This window comes from Triturus cristatus, chromosome 9 (genome assembly GCF_964204655.1).
Source record: "Triturus cristatus chromosome 9, aTriCri1.1, whole genome shotgun sequence".
NCBI lineage: Eukaryota > Metazoa > Chordata > Amphibia > Caudata > Salamandridae > Triturus > Triturus cristatus.
Genome location: NC_140592.1, coordinates 1,211,327,062 through 1,211,352,329, shown reverse-complemented (window position 1 = coordinate 1,211,352,329; position 25,268 = coordinate 1,211,327,062). Strand labels below are relative to the sequence as shown.

The window sequence follows — 25,268 nt, the reverse complement described above, 5'->3', positions numbered from 1 at the left end:
ATAAAGTGGAAGCTTTATCAACGTTTGGTAATGTCCCTGTTCCCGGATATCATTAATTACATCCAACCATTTTTAAAGCACTTTAAGGGATGAAGACCTGCTGTACCTCGTATGCCTTCATCTCTGCATTCAGAGGTGGTCGCAAAAAGCCTCCTGCTTCATAAGTATCAATCCAGCTAGAGGTTTTGTGATCTCTGGTAAATGTACTTTTGATGTGAATGATTAACACATAAGTTGTATCACAAAAGGAAGACCTGGGCTTAATTACATGAGTGGTCTTCAGAACACTTAACAATAGTATGCTTACATTGCCAAGGACTAATTGTTGGAGCTTTAGAGGGATATAAATGGACACAGCTAACATTTTCTGTTCATGCCATGCCTCAGATTCCACTGCACAAGAACCCTGGTAATCTACCCAACTGGAATACAAGGTAGCATCTTTGCTGAGACGCACGTGGCCTTCTATCTAAATAGTGCCAATACTGGAGACCTCACTGAGCTTTAGCCCCATTGGCTAGTTTGAATGAGTGCCACCTCGGTGATGGTTTATGCTCTTTCCTCACTTAGATATCGATCCAACAAGCACGGGGAATAGTGGTTGTAGGTTATGTAGATCACCACCACATTGTGCCATGACTACATTTACCAGGTTAGTATATAATGTAATTCGCCAGCACATTAATACTGCTACATGGACAGCAAATCGTAATCAACCCTACACTAAAACCTCAATAATGGACCTTGCCTTAACCCTTACTTGAACTCTAACGCATTACTCACCTTAACAATATGTGTCAAGCTATGCCCAAGCCTAACTTTAGACTTAAACTAAGTATAAACTTAGTATATTCCGGCTCTAAATATATCTCTCCACCTTACCATTAACCTAACTCTCCACTTTACAATAAAACTCTAAACCTAAGCTTGTTCCTTATCCCAAACCCAATCATAAACTCAACACTACCCTTGGCACAAACTCTTACCCTTCCCATCACTAAGCCTAAACTAATCAGTTTCAATGCATTTTTACTGATCTCACAGTAAGTAGAAGTAGTGGTATTCTGCCTAGTGGTAGGCTTCTATTTCAGTGCATAGTGATGTCGCAAATTTGATGTAGAAGGTGTGCTCTGTGAAAGTTAATAAAAGATTAAACCACCTTCCATTGCTTCTCGATTGTTACAGATGTAGAAAGAAATTGCTGCCTTGTATTTCATCAAAAACAAAGAGAGAGAGAGCAACTGCCAGGATAGTTCCTCCACAAAGGTAGAGCTGAAGATCAAATGGTGCATGTGAAGCTAAGAGCAACAAGGTGGGTAGACGAGATGAGCCAGGTGGTCCCAGATGATCAAGTAAATCTGCATTTAGATACAATCTGGGTACATTGACTCAATCTGATCAATTTCTATCACGCACAGGAAGAAAGTTGGAGGATCCAGTACGATGGTATCGTCAACAAACAACCGTGAACATAAAACAACCATGACGAACTAGAAAGAGGTTGTATGCAAAGTGAAGGAAAGAAGAGCATGCTGCAGTCCAACTAGTGCGGGCCACAGCACAGCAAGGAGCTATTGAATGAAGAATGCACAGATTTGGCAGTGTATCTGAAGATTGGCAAAGAGAAGTGTAATCGGTGGAAGGGTTGCACGAGAGTTGATTACAAGGGCCTAGAGTGAAGATGTGGTCTCCATAAGTGGCAGTGATAACCCTTGTAAGGATGAGAATTTGTGTATAATAGGAGAGGGGCGGTCCTGTTGCCACGTAATCATGAGTTTCAGTATGCATAGACTGAAGTTCAACTTGAATAAAATATGTATTAAATGTATGGTTGAATCTATCAAATTTCTACATATTAGGTTAGAATCCCAGCAGACTGACTCTGCCTTTCCTTCACCATAACCTGCTGAAAAAGAGCACCATTACAATATGTAGGACTGCCTATAATTTTAGAGTCAATATCAACAAATAAATCCTAGTTTATAGGCTTGTACCTAGTGTAGATGACAAGTGTGTACAGTGTTACCTGGATAAGCTGTTTCTGGAACAGTCTGGCAAAGTGGCTGTGGTTATAGGTCGCAGAGAGATTGGTCATCATTGCCCTTAAAGAAAGAGAATACATTGAAGTGCTCACACTTTGGAAAGAGCTTTTAATTTTAATCAAACTCGAGGGTGAGATCCTCTTGTCAACAGGAACTTAAAAATAAAGATGGTTCACAACTGAGATACAGCTGGACATTGTGGTGAATCATAGATCCTTACCTAATTCTGAGGCCTAAACCAGTTTCAAAGTTCCAGTCTGGCTGCTCATGGTTGTCCTCCCAGTCACGCAGCAGTTCATAGAAGACATCCCTGTAGAAGAAAGTGGAAAAAGTGGGCAATGCTCGATCCGAGGACAGGTATGGCGACAACAGAAGAGCTCGGATGAAGTGGACCACATTCTGCAAGTGACGAACCCAACCATCACTGTTGAACTGAAGGTTACTTAACCAATATATCACTGCTACCCAGGCCCCCCCCTTGCCACAAGATGGTCATTTTCCACAAAGAATTTTTTCCTTTTGTAGCTTTACATAAGTATGACATCCTTTCACTTTAAAAATAACAAATCCACATTGTACAATTGGTAATGTCGTTTTTAGAAACACTCAAATAGCATCAAAATACCTTCAGGTTGTGGAAGTTCAGGTTTGCTGGAAGGGTCAAATTAATCACTGAAGGAATCACTTGGTAGGTAACGAGGAGTAGTTAGTCAAAGGCTTCACAGACAAACACTTAAGCTACAGGCACAAATGAAAGTATTGGCAATGGGGGGATTATGTGGGAGTGTGTCTTAAAATACATGTAATCCTCTACAGGGTATTTTGTTTAACTGGTAAACCTGATGTCCACATTAGATCAAAGGATTCATGATGTGTTCTGGGTACAGACAAGGCTCTTAAGGTATGCAGCGATTATTGTGTGGCCTATCACATATGTGTACAGCCCTAGTGTTCACCTATTGACTTTGTACTGGATCTCCTTCCTCTTAGGGATAGTGCAGGACATTCCAGACAACCATTGTGTCCTTAAACCAAAAATTTGTTTAAGCACTGGTTCATCTTACTGCTCAGGGGGATCCAGTGGAAGGGATCTCTACATGGATATCTGCCGCTGGGTCCCATAGCAGAATCCTGGACTACAGAAGCCAATTAAAGAGTCAAAGACCCAAACATGTCATCAATTTTGAATTCGTGTTTTATTCTCACAACTTTAACATGTGACAAATGGAATATGTCATGGTTCCTAGAAAACTAGTGCTTCCTATAGAAAACTAATAAATACACTCACTCGTGATGGAGGTTATGAGGGACGCACACTGGAACGGAAACCTTCAGCAATGTTAATGTAATTGATTCAATGCACCATGTCCTCCACATGGGTATCTCAACTTACCCCAAAATTAATTAATTGCAACAATTTGCTATAGACAAACACTATGAAAAAAATATATATGTTCTAGTTGCAACCTTGTGAAAAAGTAAATACAAGTAAATAGACAGTGTACACCGGCCTTGGGGTAGGAAGAAGATAGGGCATGCACAGTTACAAAAGACAAGCGGCAGGACAGTGCTATAAATAAATCAGTAGTACAGATAAAACTACTTGACATTTAAGGCCTGGTAGGAAGTGGTAGAAGGGTTTTGGAGGCTTTTCCTTGTAACAAAAGGACAAAATAGGTCTAGTCAGGGTTTTTTTCCACCCTCCCGAATGTAAATCATTACACTACACTAATAGTTAATTGTAAATTGTAAGAAAGAATGCAGGTTCTAACAAATTTCTAGGGTATGCTCTTTCAATGAAAAGATAACAGAAAGAGCAATACCTAATTTCCATGAAAACTGGTTTGGTCAGAGATGTGCAGTAAAACAAAAATAAGGTGTGAGCCTACAGATCTGTGAAGATTTCAGAGTTAATAAATGCCTTTCTCTACTGACTTGCTTGTCTAAGACTCTTTTCAGCTCTTGCTTGAAACCACGAGGCTGGAGTAATTATATAAGTTGAAGCCTTGAATGTCTTCTCTTGAACTAAATAAAAATTGGTTACATACTTTGACAGAAGGCTTATGCCTAGATCGTGGCAGCAAACCACTCTGGTTAGGTGTCCATGAATAGAGTAAAAAGACTTTTACCTTTGCTTCTTAAAGATGTGAAAAGCCCGGTCACTCTGGAAGTTTGAACGGTTATCGGTTTCAGGCTGAAAAGAAACTGACTGTATATAGGAAGGCATCAGAAGAGAAACCTGAAAAAAATATTAGCAATGTTATTAAAGTTCCCTTCTTGAGAGAGATTCAGGTCTGTTAGAAGTACAGCAGAAAATGCTGCACAATGTAGCAGAAAGTGGGCATAACAAGCTAACTGGGCATAATCAAAGCAGAACATATTACGCTAATTGACAAAATGAAAGCTGGTAACTAAATGCTTAGTGGTCATAATGAAGATAGACTATGATGTGCTAACCAGGCCTTTTAGAAACCCACCAAGCCAGAGTGTGCTCACTGGGCAGAATGGACATTATCCATGATATGCTGGGCGTCCATAACAGAAACTGACACCACGCCGGTAAGTGAGTGTAATAAAAACTATGCTTGGGTGTGCTGATTGAGCAAAAGGTAAGTGCCCATCTTGAAGTGCCACCTGGGCATACTGGAACTAGGCAGAATTGGCATAATGGAAAGGTTAATAACGTGCCAACTGGCATGAATGAAACTGTGCATAAAGTTAACTGTCCATTATATGTTAAATGTCCATTTTATGCTAACTGGGAATAATAGGACCTGGCTATGATGTGCTAAATAGGTAAAATGTGCAAGATGCATGTGCAGGTGGAACCTGCCAATGATGTGCTGAATTTGAATAATGTAACCGGCTATGGTATGCTAATTGGACACAACATTATGCTGTTAAATAGTCTAGTAATGTTTATCTCAGCTACCGAAATGAATCAATACCTACTATAGATTTGAAAACAATTGATCAGCAAAATGTTTGGCTGTATGGGGGATTTCACCAAATCGTCAAACCCCCCTTCTTGTGTAGGGGTGCGTGAAGTTGAACAGTTACTTCTTGCGACCCTCACATATACATTCTACATGGTTATTTGGGCTTTGGGTGCTGTTGTGTAAACATTTAACTTGCACAAGAGTATAAACTGGAGTACAATTCCCTTGCCAGAGTGTCAAAAGTCACTTGCGATAAAATCTAAGCAATGTATCAACTACCAGGGTTGGTCTGGCCTATCTGGAAATCAGGCAGTGCCCTAAGAGCAGGTCCGAAAGGTCAGTGTGAGGGCCAGTTTTATTATCCGCTGGGCTGGTTTTCACTGTTAATTTCCCGGATACTGAAACAAATATCGCCTGCAGCAAGCTTAAATCCATGCAGTCTTGTCTTCCGTGCAAAACATTTATACAGTGCGTCTTTACAAGTTAAAAACAGCCCCAATATGCCAACATGGGACACTTTTTAGCTATCTAACCAGCACATGCATCAAATCGGCCGTTCGCAATCTCAAAATTAGCTTTTGCGATGCATAAAACTCCTTGCCACTCACAATTTAAAAAAAATCGCAATTATTTGCAATTTCTTTAATTGCAATCGCATTTAAGGAATCGCAAATTGCGATTCCTTAAATGCAATGCAAGATGCCTTTTAAAAATAGTGATTTCTCTATTTGGGCCTGCTATTTACAGCGAAATATTACCAGAGGGTAAATAGTGGAAACTTTGAAAAATGCACTAAAGTGCATTTTTCAAAGTTGTGGGTTACACACACACATGCCCATGGGACATGTGTGTGCGCAACATATGTGCACAGATCAATTTCAGGGGTGCAACTTGCACCCTTGAAATTGCGCATGCAATTTCCCATTCATTCCTATGGGCCTGTAGGCCCATAGGAATGAATGGGAAGCTATTACTTATTTGCGACTCGCAATTTGCGAGTCACAAAGAAGGAATGTGTAGGAATCGCTATTTTTATAGCGATTCCTACATGCATAGGTTTTTGCGAGTCCTTAATTGCGATTCCTTAATAATCGCAATTAAGGCCTTGCAAAATCCTACCTTGATGCATGTGCCTGTAAGTCACTAATGGGGACCACTTTTATTTTGGTGCTCTGTCGATTTCCTCTCATAGTCCGCACCAGTCAACTAGCAACCAAAAAGCTTGCCAAAACCACTTGTGTGAAACACATCAGTAAACAAAGGGAAAAAACTGCACTGTGTGCCAACAATCGGACAGTTTCTGCACATCAAGTCCTTACGGTCTGAAATGTTAATTGACCCCCCTAAAAAATTATTTAAACTGGAACAATCGAAATGCATTATGAATGTTAGACCAACATCTACACTGTCCTAATTGTGTATCGAAAAATGTTTAATCACTGAAATACTGTTATGCTGATTTTAATGTAAAAGATATATGTAGAGGAGGAGCCTAGCGCGCAACCAAGATGGCCGCGTAGGTGCGCGGCTCCCGAGGACCTCCGCGACCTCCTACGTTTATCCTGTCTTCATCCTGCATCGGTTGAGGGGACTGTGTCGGTGAGCCTGAGCCGAGGTGGTACCCGTTTCCCGTTCTCGAATCGGACCTCGGGTGCCGGAGTGAGCACCGATTGAAGTTTGCGGCCTCCTTCGCTCCTGACCCCGGACTCGCGTTTGGGGGCGACCCGGCGGCAAAGTGAACAACAACGGCGGGCTGGGCCTGGCGAGTCGCGTACCCCGCACTTTCACTTTCACTTTCGCGCCCCCTTGCCGTCTTTGCAAGTGGGATCGCGGCGCTCTTTGTGTTGGGGTGGCCTCGCTGGGTGACCCAGCCTGCCTGCCTGCTGTGGCCCGCTCCGCCGTCCTGGGGTGACCCCCCGGACCCCGTGGCCTTGATTGCTTGCCTTTTACTGCGTGGCTGGTGAGGGGGTGAGACCCGCGACGATGGCCACGAAACAAGATGGCGATCGGTTGAAGGCCAAGTCGACCCGGCGTGGCACCGCACATCAGGCCAACATCATGGACCGCTACACCCTCCCGAAAGGATCTCCCGGTGGACCGCACAAGTCCTCTGAGTGCCCTCCGGATGCCCCGGATTTGCCCACAGAGTTGACTCTGCAAGACGTCATGGGCGCCATTGCTGAGATGAAGGCCTCGGTGGGCCAGCGGTTTGACACCTTAGCCCATAAAATCGACGCGATCCTAGTGGATGTCAACCTGGTGAGGGCTGATCTCTCCAAAACCAACGACCGGGTCGATTCTTTGGCCCGCACCGCGTCGGGCCTCACGACTGAGGTGGCGGCCCTCCAAACGGAGGTGCGCCGACTTCGTCAGGCGAGTGTGCTTATGGATCGGCACCTGGAAGATTCCGAGAGTCGGGCCCGGAGGAATAACATCCGCATCATCGGAGTACCCGAGGGACGGGAGGAAGCGGCGGCGGATCTTTTTGTAGAGGACCTGATCGTTACCCATCTCCAGCCTAGGGGACTGAGTAAATTCTTTGCAGTGGAGAGGGCCCACAGAGTTCCCGGGGGAAGGCCGAAGGTCGGAGCCCCTCCGCGGCCTCTCATTGCCCGGATTTTTAACTTTCGGGACAGGGACGCGATCTTGCAAGCCTCCAGACTGCAAGGGCCGATGAAGCTGGAAAATATGGAGGTGAACTTTTATCCCGATTTCACTCAAGCGGTCCAGAAACAGAGACTGAGTTTCCTGGGTGTTAAGCGCCGGCTCCGGGACATGAACTTAAAATACGCCATGCTCTTCCCGGCCAAGCTGCGGGTAGAGGTGGATGGTCGCACGCACTTTTTTGATCGTCCCGAGGCGGCCGGGGACTGGCTGGACACTCTGTCTGGGGGTAGTGCTCGGGATGGTGGGGGGGGGGGGCGGCGGGAGGAGACGGCCCACTGGATCGGGACTGAGGGGTGGATATTGGACCTCACTCTGGACGATTATGATGCCACTTTCGACCAAAGCTTCTGTCTTTGTTCTTTCCCCTCTTTTGGAGGTTGTGTGGGGTCTAGAAGGGGTGCTCTTTCCTCCTCTAGGGGGTCTAGCTAGTTTCACCATATAGGGGCGACAGGCACACTGCAAGTTGGGGGGGCTATCTGGGCTCATGCAGGGGTGCAGGGAGGGGGGAGTTTTGTTGGGGTGGGTGGGTTGGGGTGGGGTGTTGTTCGTTTCTACCACAAGGCAAAAACATTGTTGTATCATTTCTAAAGTGCTCTCTGGGGGACGAGTGATGGCTTCTGTTTATGATGGGGGGTAGGGGACTGAGCTTGTTGTCATGGAATGTTAATGGATTGGGGGACAGGATAAAACGAGGTGTGGTCCTGCAGTTCTTGAAGCGAATCTCGCCCGATATAGTTTTTCTGCAGGAGACACACCTCATTGGCAACTCCTTTTGTGCCATGAATAGACGGGGCTACCGCCTTGTGGCCCATTCGGGCTTCACGTCTGGTTCAAGGGGTGTGGGCATCATGGTTAAGAACTCGCTCCCGTTGGAGATTGATGAGGTGCACCATGACGACAGGGGACGTTACACGGTTTTGGTGGGTAGAATGGAGGGCAGAGTGGTCGTTTTTGTGTCTGTCTATGTCCCGCCGGGGCTGCAGACGACCACCTTTGCGGATCTGGGGCGCCTCCTCCTTAGCCTTCCGGAGGGGATTCTAGTGGTGGGGGGGACTTTAATGCTGTGGTTTCCGGAACTGTGGATCGTCACCCCCCTAGGGATCTCCCCCGTGCCCAGGCCTGGTTGTCTGGCCTCTTGGATACCTTGGGGCTGGTGGATTGTTGGCGTTTGAAACATCCCACGCAGCTGCAGTACACCTTCCATTCAGGGGCTCATGGTAGTCTCTCACGGCTAGATTATGTCCTGGTTCCGGCGGCGCACGTTGGGAGGATAGGGGAGGTGCGCCATTTGGCACGGGGTATTTCGGACCACTCTCCACTCTTGTTGCACTTTGATATTCTTCCGAGGGGAGAGGGTAGGGTGGTCCCAATTAATCCCTGGTACCTGCGTGACCCCACCATTCGCGCAGAGCTGGTTAAATCCCTTAAGCGCTACTTTGACGAGAATGTGGGGTCTGTGTCATCAGCGATCTCATTGTGGGAGGCGTTCAAGACGGTACTCAGGGGAGAGGCATTGTCCCTTATTTCCCATTCCCGGAGGCGCGAGCGGGAGGAGGTGACTCGTATTGAAGCGGAGATAACCGAGTTGGAGGGTGATCTAGAATATGGGGTGACGGATGACAAATTACATGTTCTTCGACTCAAGCAATCGGCTTATAAGGCCCTCGTCACGGAGGCGGCCAGGGGCCTCAGTAGAGAGCAACAGGGGAGATTGTATGATGTGGGTGACAAGGCTGGTAAATTGATTGCATGGTTGGACAAAAAGGAGAGAGCGAGTCGAGTTGTCCCGTTGATTGAGAAACAGAATGGTGTGTGTGTCACTGAACCAGAAGAAATTGTCGCCTGCTTTGCAGACTATTTCCGTGGGGTGTATTCCCCGGTGTCCTCCCGCTCTGAGGAGGATTCCCACGCCCTGCTCAGGGATATCGCGCTGCCTTCCCTTTCGGAGGAGGACAGAGTGTCGTTGGACGCTGCTCCAACTTCCGAAGAAATTGCCCTCGCCATACGATCGGTCGCTTCCGGCAAGGCCATGGGCCCTAATGGTCTTCCCATCGAGTTGTATAAGTTGCGACCGGATACGCTGGCGCCACATCTCCGTGCTATGTTCCTCGCGGCCCACTCGGCAGGTTCCCTCCCGCTAGACCAGCGTCTAGCTACTATCGTGGTTATCCATAAGGAGGGGAGGCCACGGGACCGGGTCACATCCTATCGGCCTATTTCGTTATTGAATGCAGAGCCCAAAATCCTCGCCAAGGTGTTGGCCAATCGGCTGGTCGGCGTAGTGTGTGACTTGATTCACCAGGATCAGTCCGGCTTCATCCCTCATCGCAATACAGCGCTTAACCTGCGGCGTTTGCATGGGCTGCTCGCACGTGTCCCGTTCATACGAGAGCCGGCCATTTTGGCGTCCTTGGACGCCACTATGGCGTTTGACACGCTTGAATGGCCCTATATTTGGGCGACGCTCGCGAAGTTTGGGTTTGGCCCAGGATTCATCAGTTGGGTAAAATTGTTGTACTCTGGCCCGCTGGCGCAGGTCGTGGTCAACGGTAGAGTGTCGGCCTCGTTCGAGCTGGGCAGGGGCACGCGGCAGGGCTGCCCGTTATCGCCGCTCCTTTTCGCGCTCGCTTTGGAGCCCCTGGCGGAGTGGCTGCGGTGGGAACCTTCTATTCGTGGTCTCCGCTGGACCCCCGAGTATGAGGACCGCGTATCTCTATATGCTGACGATATCCTCCTGTACCTGGCTTCCCCACGTAAATCACCGATAGTGCTGGTTGATGTATTGCATTCATTTGGTCTTAACTCTGGCCTTATCATCAACTGGGCTAAATCGTGCGTCTATGTTCTCTCTGGGGAGGACCCTATCCTTCCGCTGGGCTGTCCTATCCAGATCGCCCCGCAGGGATTTCGGTACCTGGGTGTCTTCATTACCCTGGACGCGGAGGCCCGATATGGTCAGAACTTGCTTCCCCCCCTCCAGCGCCTGAAGGAGGATGTTGCGCGTTGGAGGCGCTTGCCGCTCTCGCCGCTCGGCCGGGCGGCATTGTTTAAGATGATGTCGCTGCCGCGTTTCCTGTACGCTCTGCAGAACACAATGGACGTCGTCCCGGCGCGCTACTTTCGCGAGGTGGAGAGTTTGCAGCGCCGACTGCTCTGGGAGGGTAGACCGCGTATCGCCTTGGCGAAGCTGACGCTCCCGTGGTATGACGGGGGGATCGCCCTCCCGGATATCAAACGGTATTATTGGGCCTCCCAGCTGGCTGCGATTAATCACGGCCTGTACGGGCCCGCTCTAAACCCGGCTTTTGAAATGGATAAGATTTTACTGCCGGGTGGTGATTATAACCGAGCGCTGTACTCCGGCTCGCTTGACGCACGTCTGACGGGCCCCACTCGTGTCATGGTACGAGTGTGGCACGCGGCTAATGTGGCGATGGGGTGGAAAGGTCGTTTGACCCGGGCGTCGCCACTATACGCATCTGAGCAGTTGGGCTCCCTGTGGACCTCGAAGGGCTTTGAAAAGTGGGACATGATAGGCATCAGCAGGGTGGGTGATCTCTGGACGAGGGGGGGGGATTCAAAACGTTCGAGATGCTACGGACAGAATTCCAGTTGCAGGACAGGGAGTACTTTCGGTATATGCAGATCCATCATGCGCTATGCTCCGTATTCCCGGACGTTGCCTCCATCCCGGAGTATTCCCCTCTGGAGGATAGAGTGCTAGATGGACATGTACCGGACAGCACGATTTCATTGATCTATAAAAAACTTATCAATGACCGCTCGGGACTGCTGACTAACCTTCGTGAGGCATGGGTGGCCGATGGATTGGAGCTGGATGACGAGGACTGGGTATCGGCGGTGGCCTCCCCGAAAGAGGTGGCCATACCCGCCCGCCTTCGCTTCGTCCAGCTCAAAGTACTCCATAGGGTCTATGTCACGGGGCCAAGGCTACTGCGTATGGGATATGCTGTAGACGGGCTGTGTAAGCGTGGGTGTGGTTCTTTGGGGACCTTTTTCCATATTTTGTGGGAATGCCCGGAGGTGGAGCGATTCTGGCGTGGTGTGCATGAGGTCCTGCGGGTGGTTACGCGTGTGTCGCTGCTGCCCGAAGCGAGGAGATGACTGTTGAATGTGTGGGAGCCAACCGACTACTCGGTACCACAGACGCGGTGGGTGACTCTGGGATATATGGTGGCCAAACGCGACATAGCTTAACTGTGGGGTTCCCAGAGGTCCCCGACTGTCTCGGCATGGAAGGATAACATGGATTGGTGCATGTTTCGGGAAAAAGTGGTGTATGTTGCGAGAGGTAAGCCTGGGACATGGGTGAACGTATGGGGCCCCTGGAACGCCTACCGCGGGGGAATCTGTACCCCGCCGTTATTGCCCGATCCGTCACCGGCCCCATCCCCTTAGCCAGTCTAGCTCCCCGGTCCCGGGCACTGAGTCCACCGAATCCCAGTCTTGCCCTTTTTCCCCCCCTTGCTACTCCTATGGATTGGTAGGATCCCCCCCGCTAGGGGAGCACATGCTGCTGTTTCCGATTGTGGGTTGCCTTGTGGATTTGTTCTTGTGTTGTTATTTATATTAAAATGAAACCGTTATGTGTGCTCGGATGGTGTGGCTACCACCGCTTCTAACTCCTGTGCATTTCCCTTCGCCGCGGCATGGGCGCTATTGTTTGTATCCAATGCTCCTCTTGCTTGCTAGCGGCCGGCCTGAAGGTTGTAGGCCCATCTCTGTATATTTTTTGAATTTTGTAATAAACGGTTTAAAAAAAAAAATTAAAAAATTTTTAAAAAAAAGATATATGTATTTATTTGCATATGTACCTACATGTATTTCTACTATGTGCTCCATATATTTTGAGATATAAACCCAAAAAATATTTAAAAAAAAATATATATATATATATATGAAATAAAAATACTGATAAAAATCAGTTATATGAAAAAATAGTGTAATCGTTATTGTTTTTGCCTTGGAATTGTTAATATCCACCCTGCCCAGGTGTGTCTTTTCAAGTTTTTGTTTATTCCCCGTCAGGGTTTCTGCATCTTGTATACGGGGGCCCCAGTCCTTCTCTAGATAATGAAGCTTTTAACCCATCAGGCCTTCATACCTGTCATATCTCCTTACATAACACCTATGTTCAGCCTTTGGCTGAGCTCATCTGCCCTTATGCTTCTACTTTAGCTACTCTGCTGATCAGGTCTGGCTTCTTCTAAGCCGTGATCTAGGCAGCAATTAACTCTGGTCCACACCCTGCTAACTGCCAAACTGAGCCATTCTCCTGCACCAGATGCTATTTTGAAAAACCAAAATGTTTAAACTTAATTTGGAGCAGTATCAACACGATTAAACATTATGTGCGTCTATTACTTCTAAATCCTTCAAATAAATCCTACAAGAAAATGGTGGACTTCATTTATCTTCTCATCTCGTCTATAGCACACGATTCACTTTTGTTTGGATATGCCTGGCTATCCAATGCAGTGCCTTCAATATGCTCAGAGTCTGTCAGTCTGTCTGTCTACTAAGCACTCATGTAGAACATATTACACCAAATCTGAAAGAACCTCATTGGCTTCCTACTCACCAGGGGACATGCTTCAAAATTCAGAATTGATGAGGTTTTATATAAAAAGGGAGAGTAATTAATCATTAAGAAATTGTCTGCTTATACCTCTGAATATCTGTCAATCCGGTCATTTAAAAAGCTAAGGAAGAGCAGAGAGGATTTTTCTGTGAAGATTCCCAGTAACATTTTGACATTACTCATCCATTCCATTCCCAATCCCTTGATCTTCATTCATAACAGCCCTTAGGATGCTAGCAATATCTGTACTAAGCTCTGTTTAAGAATCTGTTGCCAAAAGTATAAAGAGACCTCACAGCAACAATACGCTATAGAAATCCTACATCATCTCACTTTTTGTCTACGCTGGAAGGTCTGGATTCAACCTATAGAGATCAGATTCATATTTAGTTTATCTCTTATAGATTCCAAGACTGGCACTGAAGGGTGTGCAGTGAGTGAACACAAGATAAACTGGTCAGTTTCAAAGTGATGATAAAATGTGTAACACTTAAAAAGACAGATAAGCAAATGCAAACAGCACTGCTAGTGACCTCTTCCTCTATGCGTCTGGTTGCCCAACCACAAAGACCAGACTACCAGAGCAAACTACACACAACTGCCGGATGCTAGGTCCCCAGAGAAGTAAAAGAAGAATAAAATGCAATGGGAGGAAGAAGCTGTACCAGTCCATTCTTCGTTCATGATGTTGAAGCAAAATAAAGTTTTGAATCTGCACAAGTAATAGTAACTCTATGTCAGGACTGGAGGCGAGGATTATGCCTACTTTCTTCACTGTATGTATATAGCAGTCATATATTCAACTTTAACCCCTTCGCTGCTAGGCCTCAACCCCCACCCCCTCCCCCCCCCCCACTCCCCCACCCCCGGCTAAGCCTTTTTTTGGCTATTTGTGGTAGTTCGCGCTTAGGCCCCTGTAACTTTTTGACCACATAAGGTATCCACGCCAAATTTGCGTCCTTTTTTTCCCAACATCATGGGGATTCGAGAGGTACCCAGGGTTTGTCGATTCCCCTGGAGGGGACCCAGAAATAAGGCAAAATAAAGCTATATTTCTTTTTTGAAAAATGGGAAAAAAGGGCTACAGATGAAAGCGTCTGTTTTTTTTCCCTGCAAATGGTATCAAAAGAGGGGTTGTGGTGCTGAAATCACCATCTTCCCAGATGTCAGGGACAAGCAGACTTTTGTCAGAAAACCAAAAAATGTTACACAGTTTTGGCATTTTTCTGGGACATAGCCTATTTTTGATATTGTTTGTGCTTTCAATCTCCTTCCAGTTAATGGTAGAAATGGGTATGAAAGCAATAATGGATCCTGGAAAGCTATACATTTGAGAAGGTAGACAAAATTCTGAATTCAGCAAGGGGTCATTTGTGTAGCTCCTTCAAGGTTTCTTTATAGAAACTAACAGTTAATTATAGGAAAAATTGAAAATTAGTTGGAAAAAACAGCCATTTGTGTCAACGTCTTCACCTGTAACTTCTAATTATGACAGCTGTTTGAAAGCAATGTTCCGTTACATCAGCTTGACCTTTCTGGTTGTGGGGATATATAGGACTTGTAGGTTCACCAAGAACCCGACGAACCCAGAGCCAATAACTGAGCAGCGTCTTGCAATGGCTTTTTATTATGTACCAGGTTTATAGCAATTATTTTGGGAAAATGTATACATGGAAAAATCAGTATGAAAGACACCTATGTATTTCTGAAATGGGAACAAAGTATAGAAATTAGAAACTGTAGATATTTGCACATTTTCGAAATTGGGAGTACCCATACTAGCATGAGAATTATAGGTTACTTTTCAAAATTACTTCTTTTTTATACATGGTCTTTCATTTGGAAGGCAGAAATGCATTGAAAGTCAATAGATAATAACAGGTGCTCTACAATTCTGTGTTACCCTAAGTCTTCCGATTAAAATGGCACCTCACTTGTGTGGGTAGGCCTAGTGCCCGCGACAGGAAACGGTTCAAAACACAACGTGGACACACCACATTTTCACATTGAAAAATTACCCTTTTTTTGCAAAGCGCCTAGCTGAAGCTTTTGAACCCTAGCTCTGCCGGCGCATAGGGAAACCTAGCAAACCTATACTTTTTTTTAAACTAGACACCCAGGGGAATCCAGGATGGGGCGACTTGACAGGCTCTCACCAGGTTCTGTTACCCAGAATCCCTTGCAAACCTAAAAATTGGTAAAAATAAACACATTTTCCTCACATTTCTGTGGTGGAAAGTCCTGGAATCTGCGTGCATCCACAAAATTCCACTCACCCCGCGTTCCCCAAAGTCTTCCGAGAAAAACTACAATTCCCATGAAACCTTGGGAATAAAGTAGAACAAAACACCCAATGGTGAAACAGTCCCACAGTAACCAATCAGGAACCATAGTCCACAACATAGCCCCTCTTCATTGTCCCTTCTCCCTCTTTCTTCACGGCTCGCAGCAGAGATAAGCGTTTTCTTTTGTTCACTTCTGTATGTTGCTCTTCGTGCTCTAATGATAATAGTTTTTTACTGGTATGCGATCGCGCTGCTTGCGTGCTGCTGTTCTTTACATTTTGCGGCTTTACCACGCTGCTTGCGTTTCACTGTGTGCCTAATTAATTAAGGTTTGCCTTTACAGCCGCGGCAATGCTATGCGCTCCTTCACGGCCGATGCTGGTGCGGCTCCCGTTGTGGGGTCCTCCCACAGCTAGATGGCGCTGCGGCGTGGTAGAGACGCACGCAAGTTTCAATTTCCTCACAGCGGGAAGGAAACTGCACGCCGACGGCCCACCGGAATCCTTTGCCGCGTGAGGAAAGAGCTCCAGCAGGGGTCTGTACCACCTATCGGACCGCTCTGTTAAGTTTAATTTGCTGCCGACCGCACCGTTTTCATTTCAGACGCCCTGCAGTGCAGGGTCAGTATTCGCTGTTTTCTCTATGCCCCTGGCAGGAGTCCGTACCGGATATTGTAGGCCTAAGCAGCCTATTGGGACACGCTCCCAGGCCGGTCCCTATATGTATTGTGCACCAAGGTGACGTTTCCCTGAATGCGAGGCTTTGCCCGCTAAAAATTCTGTGGCTGTCACCCGCCCCCCTGCCCATCATAATAGCCTGTGCACTGCCTAACTATTGGACCCTTCCTGGGTTCTGCTCTCTTACTGAGCCTTTGACCTGTAGCACCCTTACTACCGGCCTGCTAGCTGTGTATCCTGACATGGAATTTGAGGAGGAGACCCATGGGTGGGCGCATCCATTTATAGGGCAGTATCAGAGGCCATGGCCCCCTTTGGAGGAATGGCTCTCAGCCCAGGCCTGTGCCAAAATGTCAGGGTCCCTCCCTGCCCCCATCCCGACTCCCTGTGGGCCCCTAACCCTAATGACCAGGATCCAGTCCCGGCAATGCATAGCCGCAAAAGTCTGTGTGGGCCTGGATGCCTTTGCTCGACGGAAGCAGGCTTTCCTGGCCAGCAACCCCCCTTTCCTCCCTCTCTGGATGCTGTAGGTACAGCAACTGATTCCCCTATTCCAGCTCACCCAAATTGGGGATGCGGACGACGACCCCGGTCCTTCCAGACACTGGCTTCCCTCCCGCCCCTCCCAAGCTGCCCTGAGTGGACAGCTAACACCCTCAGACATGCTCGACCCTGACGAGATTGCTTATCCTCGGTCATCTGAATGGGCCCCGGCCGAGAAGGGCATGTGTTATGTGTTGGGGCACATTCGGCGACCTCTGGAGAAAGAATCACGTAACTGTCTCCGGGCAGAGAGCCCGCGCTCCTCATTGGAGAGAAAGGTGGCCATTACGCCGGAAATTGACACACGCATGCCACCTTTCTCCAAACGTTTATGAAACACCCAAAGAAGGGGATTGAAAGGTCCTGGCAGGAGTGCCAGGACAATTCCTGCACGCCCTCGGCCCCCCCTATCATGAAAAATTCATGATAAGGCCGAAGAGGCAAAGATTTCGGGGTCCCTGATCTCTCCTGAGACCCTTTCTGGCTGGACACAGAGGGCAATACTTTTTCTGGGCAATGCGAACTGAGCGCTGTCCACCGAGTGCCACTGCTCCCTCTTGATTAAGGTGGACCCCAAGCTGGGGAATCTGGAGGACTCAGAAGCGGGGCCATTGCACAAGGTGGGCTCTTCGGGGAGCTGTTTGTTAAAGAATTAGGGAAGTTTGTGAACACATTCACCTACCTTGACAAAGCCCGATCATCAATAAAGAAAGTGTTACCCTCATGTGATTCCACGGGGCTGGTCGAGGACGGAGACGCTTGACTGGCCATCCTTCCAACCAAAATTCTCCCAGAGAGCAAGGTTCCCAGAAAGTGAAGTATCAAGACCAAACCTGGTATGGAAACTTATATCAAACAAGAGGCCAACGTGGCAGAGGATTCCAGGAGCTTCCTCTAATTCCGGTGAGAGTTCTACCTTCTTCCTGGCTAAGGGTAGGGGGGCAACTGGCAAGTTTTTTTCAGACTTGGACTTCCACAGGGGACGCCTGGGTTCTCCAGACGGTAAGAGGGTTCAACATAGAGTTTTTTTGGTGAGCCCCCTCAGGGCGCCAGGCCTCGCTCTACATATTCAGTTTTCAGGGCAGGAGGCTGCCCTTGTGGACAAAGAGATCAGCTCCCTCCTCTCTAAAGGAGCCATATCTCGCCCGACTCAACATCCCCACGGTTTCATCAGCAAACTCTTTATGGTCGACAATGTAGATGGAGGTCCGCGACCTGTCATCAACCTCTGCGAGTTCAACGAGTGGCTAGTTTACTGCCTCTCCAAAATGGTGGGAATTCACCTCCTGCAAGATGTTCTACAATCCCTAGATTGGATGATACGGTTGGACCTAAAGGATGCCTACCTCGCTATTCAGATTCCTCCCTCTAACCGCCCCCCACCCAGAGGAGGTTCCTTCAATTTGTTTGGCGCCAACAGACGTTTGAGTTCACCGCACTGCCTTTCACAAAGGTCAAACACAAGGAGATGATGGACAGAGCGCTGAAACTTTCCAGACACTCACCCCAAGTCACAGATATTAGTTGAATCTATCATCGTTCTTTAGCTTACTTCGCCATGAGGGGGTTACCCAGAAACCGGTCCCAGGATGCTTGTTTTTGGTTCAGGGAAGACCTGGCTTGGCAGTTCGGGCTGGACTGTTCCCATGAGGCACAGGGACTGATTTGCATATAGCTGGGTCTGAACTGAGGTGGCGAAGAGAGCTAAAAAATGATGATGAATTCAACCCAGATCTGTGACTGGGGGTGAAGTTTCAGTGCTCCGTCCATCATCCCCTTGTGTTTGTTTCACGAAGGTCCTCAAACCAGTGGTAGAATACCGGAGAGCTCATGAGATATGTCTGATAGCGTATCTGGACGATCTTCTCCTTATGGGCCAGTGCCCTGGGAAGCTGTCCATCCACCTCCAAACAACGGTAGCTCTCCTTCAGGGCCAGGAGTTTGTGGTAAACAAGTACAAATCTCTCTTGGTCGCAGCTCAGAAGGTGACCTTCCTAGGTTTCATCATAGACTCGATCTTGTGCACCCTGAGCCAGCCCTCCCGGAAAGTGTTGAAAATTTGGCACGAGTTGAGACACACCCACACCAAACGGCAGGTCTCTCTCAGACAGTTGGCTCGGGTGGTGGGCCTGCTCTCTTCATCCATTCAGGCCATCTTCCTGGGTCCCCCTTATTATCAGGCGCTACAACGCCTAAAATCGTATACCTGCGCAGAGGCCTCCTCTACTCCCACAGAGTACCGCTCTCCGAGGAGGCTCGAGAAGAGATCTGATGGTGGGTCGCTCATATGGATGCCTGAAACGGACGGGCGATCTTCGGTTCCACCCCGTCGTTATAGAGTCAGATGCCAGCAGAGCAGGCTGGGGAGCCAGATGCCGCGATTTATCCACAAGAGGATTGTGGTCTCCACACGAGCAGAGGTTACATATCAACTGTTTGGAGCTCCTGGCAGGCTCCTTTGTGGTCCGTTGCTAGACAAAGGATTCCATCCAATCCAGTGTCCTCCTCAAGATGAACAACATATCGGCGGTTCGCTATATCAACCATCTAGGAGGCACCCTCTCCCAAGCACTCTCGGTCCTTGCCACCAGCTTTTGGAAGTATTGCCTGGACCGCCATATATCGGTCACAGCGGAATACTTATGGGGTCAGGAGAACCAAGTTGCAGACTTCCAGTCTCGCAATTTCCAAAACGCCAGCCTCTGGAGACTCCACTCGGAGGTTTTTGCGTCCCTTCCGGAGCGCTGGGGTTCCTTTTTGGTGTACCGTTATGCCTCCAGACTGGACAACCAGGTTATTCGTTTTTTCAGCTGGAGGCCGGAACCCCTGGCAGTGGCCACAGATGCGTTTTTCCAGGATTGGAGCCTTCCCTCCCTTAACAATGATCATGAGAACCTCGGTGCAGGTCAGGAGGCAGAAGTGGTTCTGATCACTCCCATTTGAAGATCGCAAGTTTGGTTTCCAGTTCTGCTGGAACTTTCCTGTGATTCTCCAATCCCACTCCCCCTGTTTCCAACTCGATTTCTCAATCCCGATCAAGTTCCACAGCTGGTGATTCGGGAGGGGTCGTTGACCCTCATGGCGTGGCAAATTACAGGGGACAATGGTCGGTCCCAGGCCTTTTGGACAAACCTAAGGGCTTCATGTCAAAGGCCTGGTCAGACAGCACGGTCAAGAGGTACTGGTCCACCTGGGGTAGATGAAACAGTTGGTGTGTGCGACGGAGTCTCGAATCCGTGGCTGTAGATGTAGTGCATATTCTTAATTTTTTGGCTCACTTGGCTTGGAGTCGCCTAGCCTACAGATCGGTTAATACCTTCCACTCATCTATTTCAGCTGGCCACCCTCCAATCAACAGTGGAGCGGTTGGGGAAACACCCCTTTGTGTGTTGCCTTTGCGGGGATTAGACTCAACCAGAGTACCGCTATTCTGCACTTTGGGATGTGAACCAGGTGCTTAACTTTTTCCTTTCCTGGCAACCTAACCGTTTTCTCTCAAGAAAAGAGCTTTACGCTAAGTTAGCTATGCTGCTCTGCCTCATATCATGTAAATGCATCTCTGAAGTATGGGCATTGGATATTACGGGCAGGATCTTCTCCCCCACTGGGGTGATGTTCACACTCCACAGAAGGACAAAGTGCCATACCAGAGTCATTACTTACCCGTAGTTTCGGGATTCACCCAAATTGTGCGTCGTCCAACGCTTGAAAGCATATGAGGAACTTACCGAAGAGTTTCAACACCAGGGCGAACGCCAACTCCTCATTGCTCTGCGGAAGCCGTTTAAGGCAGTCTTCTCTCCCTCTATTGCTAGGTGGGTCAGATGGGTGATGCAGGAGGCGGGGATTGACCTCCGGATCTTTGGGGTGCACTCAACACATGGCGCAATGGCTTCAAAAGCCTTTGGCTTGGGGGCTCGTTTGGAGGACATCCTCAACGCGGCCGACTGGTCTTTGGACTCCACCTTCAAAAGGTTTTATTTTAAGCTAGTGCTGGATATGGCTCACCTCATGGTTAGCAAGATTTGAACTAACATAATCCTCGCCTCCAGTCCTAACATAGAATGTAAAATCTCCTAGCTATCGTAATGGAACGTTTCAATTTTATGGCAAGAGCGGAGGCTAATATTATGCAATATTCCTTTATTGCCACAACCTCCCCGTATGGACAAAGTACTGCAGTTTTCTTGCTTTGAGATTTTGTTGATTTGCTGGATGTTATGACATGCTTTGTTCTTGACTGTTTATCCTGACGTTCTTCCGCAGGTTTAAGTACACAAATGTCTTACTGTGGTTACAACTTACCCTTTTTTGTTGTAGGGACAGATGCGAGTAAACAAGACACATGAAGAAAGTCCAGCGGCTGAACTCGAGCGACAAAAGAGAGAGAAGGGACAATGTTGTGGACTATGGTTCCTGATTGGTTACTGAGGTACTGTGTCACCATTGGATGATTTGTTCTACTTTATTCCCAAGGTTTCAATGGGAATTGTAGTATAAAGTTGAATAAATAGCTGCTATATAAATAAAGTGAAGAAAGAAGGCATGATTCTGGCCTCCGAGTCCTGAATAGAATTTAAACCTTCCGTTACGATAGCTAGGAACTTTTTCCTTATTGACTACAATAAAGCTATTGTGACTGAGCATATTCTATGCTACATTCAGGGTTCTTCTCGCCCTGACCGGGACTAGAAATTCTGTGGAAAATGTTTGGCACTGAACTATTTTTGTTTTTTTACTTTTTTCTTTTTATTTCTTTTTTGTTTTTACTTTTTACCTTTATAATCCTTTTGGTACAATGCACCACTTACATTTTTAGTTTAGGTTTCTTTAAAAAAAAAAAAATACTGGCACTAACTCTGCCTTACCTTAGCAGTACTTTTTTCATAGGCCTCCATGAATCTCTCGTGTAAAACAGGAGAAAAAGACGAGATGCGTTCATTTTCCGCCAACAGCTTCAAGGTGCCTTTGTCTAAATGGGCAATGATTCTGAGAGGACAGACAAAGCAATGTGACTGAAAGTTATTCTATTTAACAAAGTGCTGTTCAAATATTGAGCAACTTTTCATGGTTAATTATTTTTTAATAAATGTGTATAATGGAATTAAAATAAAAAGTAACCATGCTAATGTATAAGTGAATTTAATCCATGCAATTTTAAACCTTCAACATAAAAGTACTTTACACTTACGGGAACTGACATTCCAGGACTTGCACAGCAAAAAACACACAGTTATGCACACTTCGGAAATGCGGTTTTTCTGCTGCAACTAAAAGCAAACAACACACTGTGTCAAAAGACAAATGTGCATAAAAAAAGATAAGCAATAATGGGGCTGGAAGACTCGATTGATTCAGAAGACCCTTTCTTCCCATCACTGATGGTCACTTCCGAGCACAGGCCATTAAAACAAGACAAGCTACTGGAACCCATGGTATCTCCAAGAGCACAAGTTATATACAATACCAAGCGCCATCTCTTCGCTGCCTCACGAAAGATTTAGTAATCTGCTGTATTAGCACAGACTCAACCTTTGCTTCTTCAACTAAAACGAATGAGTACCGGACACAAAGTACTTCGACAAAGGTGAATTTGCCCCTCTATGCACTAGGGTATTTAAAAACAATGAAAAGAATCATCCATTACACTGCATGCTATTTTTGAAGTCTGGTTTGACAGTTCACCTATCCAAAGACCTAATGATACAAAATTATTTCAAATACACAATAAGTGTGCTTTGGCTCCACCCAAAGAGTATTTCTTCCTCCTTCATCCTATTGGCTGTCTGGTGTATCACTCTGCCTCCTAAGGAGAGCTTCCACTGCATCTTACAGCTCAAGTATACTCAGAGTCATCAAACATTAAATTCTCTATCTCGTAAATGCATTGTATATCTCACCAAAGTAGGCTTTTGAAAAAAAAATTCAATCATGACTAAAAATGCAAGCCAGACCTACTGTCTTAGCTGTTGATTGTTCAGAAAGCAGTTTCACAAGGTTTGTGAACCTGAGTGTCCACCATTAGGTCTGCACGGCTTGATCCAGCATCTTTGCATCAAATCCAATGTAAATACGTAGGATAGCGATGAGCATCCAATAGAGCTAGCATCTCTGATTCAAATCCAGTGTGAATATGTAGGCTAGAGGTTACCATCAAATAGACGCTCCCCAACTCATTGAGCTCCGATGGTGATTATTCCTACTAGGAGAGGTGATCAAGAGCATAGAGGTTATCAAAATGAATCTTCTTCATAAGGCTACTTTAGAATCTTTTGACCCTTGTAAACTTGTGTTTATTCTTCACCCTGCCATATGCATTACATAGTTTAGTACTCAATCTGGTCATCATTATGTGGCTTCCCCACAGATGTGTAGAAAGGAAAGGGTACGAGTATATTTTGTAATGGATATTTATTGAGGGTGCTGCACCAGAGATTAGCTCTTCCCGGTCCAGGCAAAGGGGCGTTCAGAAGGTACATGGTAGCTGGCTCCACTTTAAGGAATAGGGTCTCTAAAGACATGTGCCAGGATCAAGCGAAAAGCTAAATTTAACAATAGCAACCATTGTTAAGTTAATTCATTGACCATGGCTTAGGAAATAGGAGTGAGACAAACTCTACGTTAACAAGCTGAATACATACAAGCCACATATGAACATGATGGTTACTAAATCACCTACAAAAGAATCAGATTTTCAAAGCAACATATCCTCTACTAACCTTTCAACCCCTTGTTGAACTCAAGGTCATTTTGCCCTTCATCGGCAGAAGACATCCCTTTTGATGTTAAGAGCTGAAGGACAAAGAAGAGCTCAAAGAAAATATTTGGTACCAGATTTTCTGGAAAAAAAGGGAAAACAAGAGAATCAAGCTAAGCACATGAAAACTCACTTTAAAAAAAAAGCTCATACTTGTGTCACCATCCATTTAAAAACCCAAACTTTTGAAACCATCTAAATCAAATATCATATATTGTAACAGTTTGTCATCTTATATATTGAATTGGAACTTGCAGACTGTACTGTGTGCAGTCATACATTTTTATTTTGAATAGCTTTGGCTTCACAAGACCAATCATCATGAAGCATTCGGAAAAAGTGTAGCCACTTACGTTTAACTCTGGAAAATTGTGTGCAGACAGGTCAGTAAAAGGGTCGTGTGATGACTAGAATGTACACAAAAGGTGCATTTTCAATTGAAATTGCCATAAGGAATACTTGGTAAAATAGAATGCAAGAAGAGCAGCTCCAGGATCATAGCCAGTCAGTACTGGTACATGTCACAGTTAAGAGTTAACTGTCAAGAGGACTGGGTAAAGTGCATGTTCAAAAGCCATGTCCAGAGCCGTTACCTGCTGGATACAGCCTTTAGTCGTGTCAAACAGGTACTGGGGGATGTACTGGGGCCAGGAGGACAGAGTGCACCTAAAACCCACTGGGTGCGGGGAGCTTAGACGCAAGCTACAGGTTCTGGCACTAAGGGAAATGGCTGTGATGACGTGGTCCAAAGGTATCTGAGAATGTAGGCGAGATGGATTCCAGGGCATGGACAATGGCTACGCCCAGTGCCTACTATGCACTTTCCAAGGTTGGGCACAGCTTGCTCTGGGGAAGGTGGACTTGAAATAGATCAAGGACAAATGCCATGCCCTTCACCTAGAGAGGGGCACAGTTAGTGAGTCCTTGTTGGAGACAAGGTGGCAACTTCTACACACTTTATGAAGTATATTTCATGAAAAACGAAAACATCAACTGAAAAAATGCAATGGAAACAGCAATAAAGCGAGAACTGAGAATGCTGGAACCGGGACATTGTATACTTACTGGAAACTTGCAATAACGCACTTGTTGGGCATGATGAAAACTGCCCATGGATGCTATGGTTAAGCTCCAAGATTATTAACTTAACAATAAAAAGCAATATAAAATATCAGACAGGAACAGTATGCGTGATAAAAGTAAGACATACAGAACAGCAGACAAAGTCATTAAGTGCCTGAAGACAGAGTAGGTCAAGATCTGACCCTAGGAGTGACTGAGCGCTGCTCTGTCCTCAGTACCTCTCTAGCTCATGTACCAGCCTAGCAACATTAATATATTGAGGGCATGGACCTACTCCCGCTTTCAAAGCCACTCCCACGACAGGTCCTCGTCACAGTCCAAGACTTCCAGTAAGTCGCAGCGAAAGCACAAAGACTCATCCCCGTCCCGCCACTCTCTTCCGCAGAAGTCATGAGGATGGCAGGGTGCTTCTCAGTCTAGCTCTCTATCCTTTGCCGAGGAGCTAGCTATGCAATTATTCTAGATGCACCCAGAGTTTCTAAGGTCATTGGCTACACCACAACAGATGGAGGTCTTTAAGGAGGCTATGTTGCAAACCTTTGGCATTTTTCTGGCTTCCTCTGGAGAGCTTTCAGGCACCAAGGATCTTCAGAAACCTCCAATCAGGGTACTACCGGCAAATCCATCCTTGGTATTGTGTGCCCCTCCTAAACCTGTATCAAGTTCCGCTCTG

The 25,268-nt window shown here is 46.6% G+C and overlaps 1 protein-coding gene across 1 annotated transcript in view; it reads right to left on the bottom strand.

Annotated features, from left to right (window-relative positions):
- CDAN1 (codanin 1) overlaps window positions 1–25,268 on the bottom strand; it is a 237,335-nt gene that overhangs the window by 137,076 nt on the left and 74,991 nt on the right. Inside the window, exons 5-10 of the mRNA XM_085627237.1 lie at window positions 23,475–23,594; window positions 21,947–22,025; window positions 21,624–21,744; window positions 4,172–4,281; window positions 2,263–2,352; window positions 2,027–2,102 (exon numbers count right to left, since the gene is read on the bottom strand). Of these exons, the coding sequence (XP_085483363.1) occupies window positions 2,027–2,102; window positions 2,263–2,352; window positions 4,172–4,281; window positions 21,624–21,744; window positions 21,947–22,025; window positions 23,475–23,594 (596 nt within the window). The remainder of the gene's footprint in view (window positions 1–2,026; window positions 2,103–2,262; window positions 2,353–4,171; window positions 4,282–21,623; window positions 21,745–21,946; window positions 22,026–23,474; window positions 23,595–25,268) is intronic.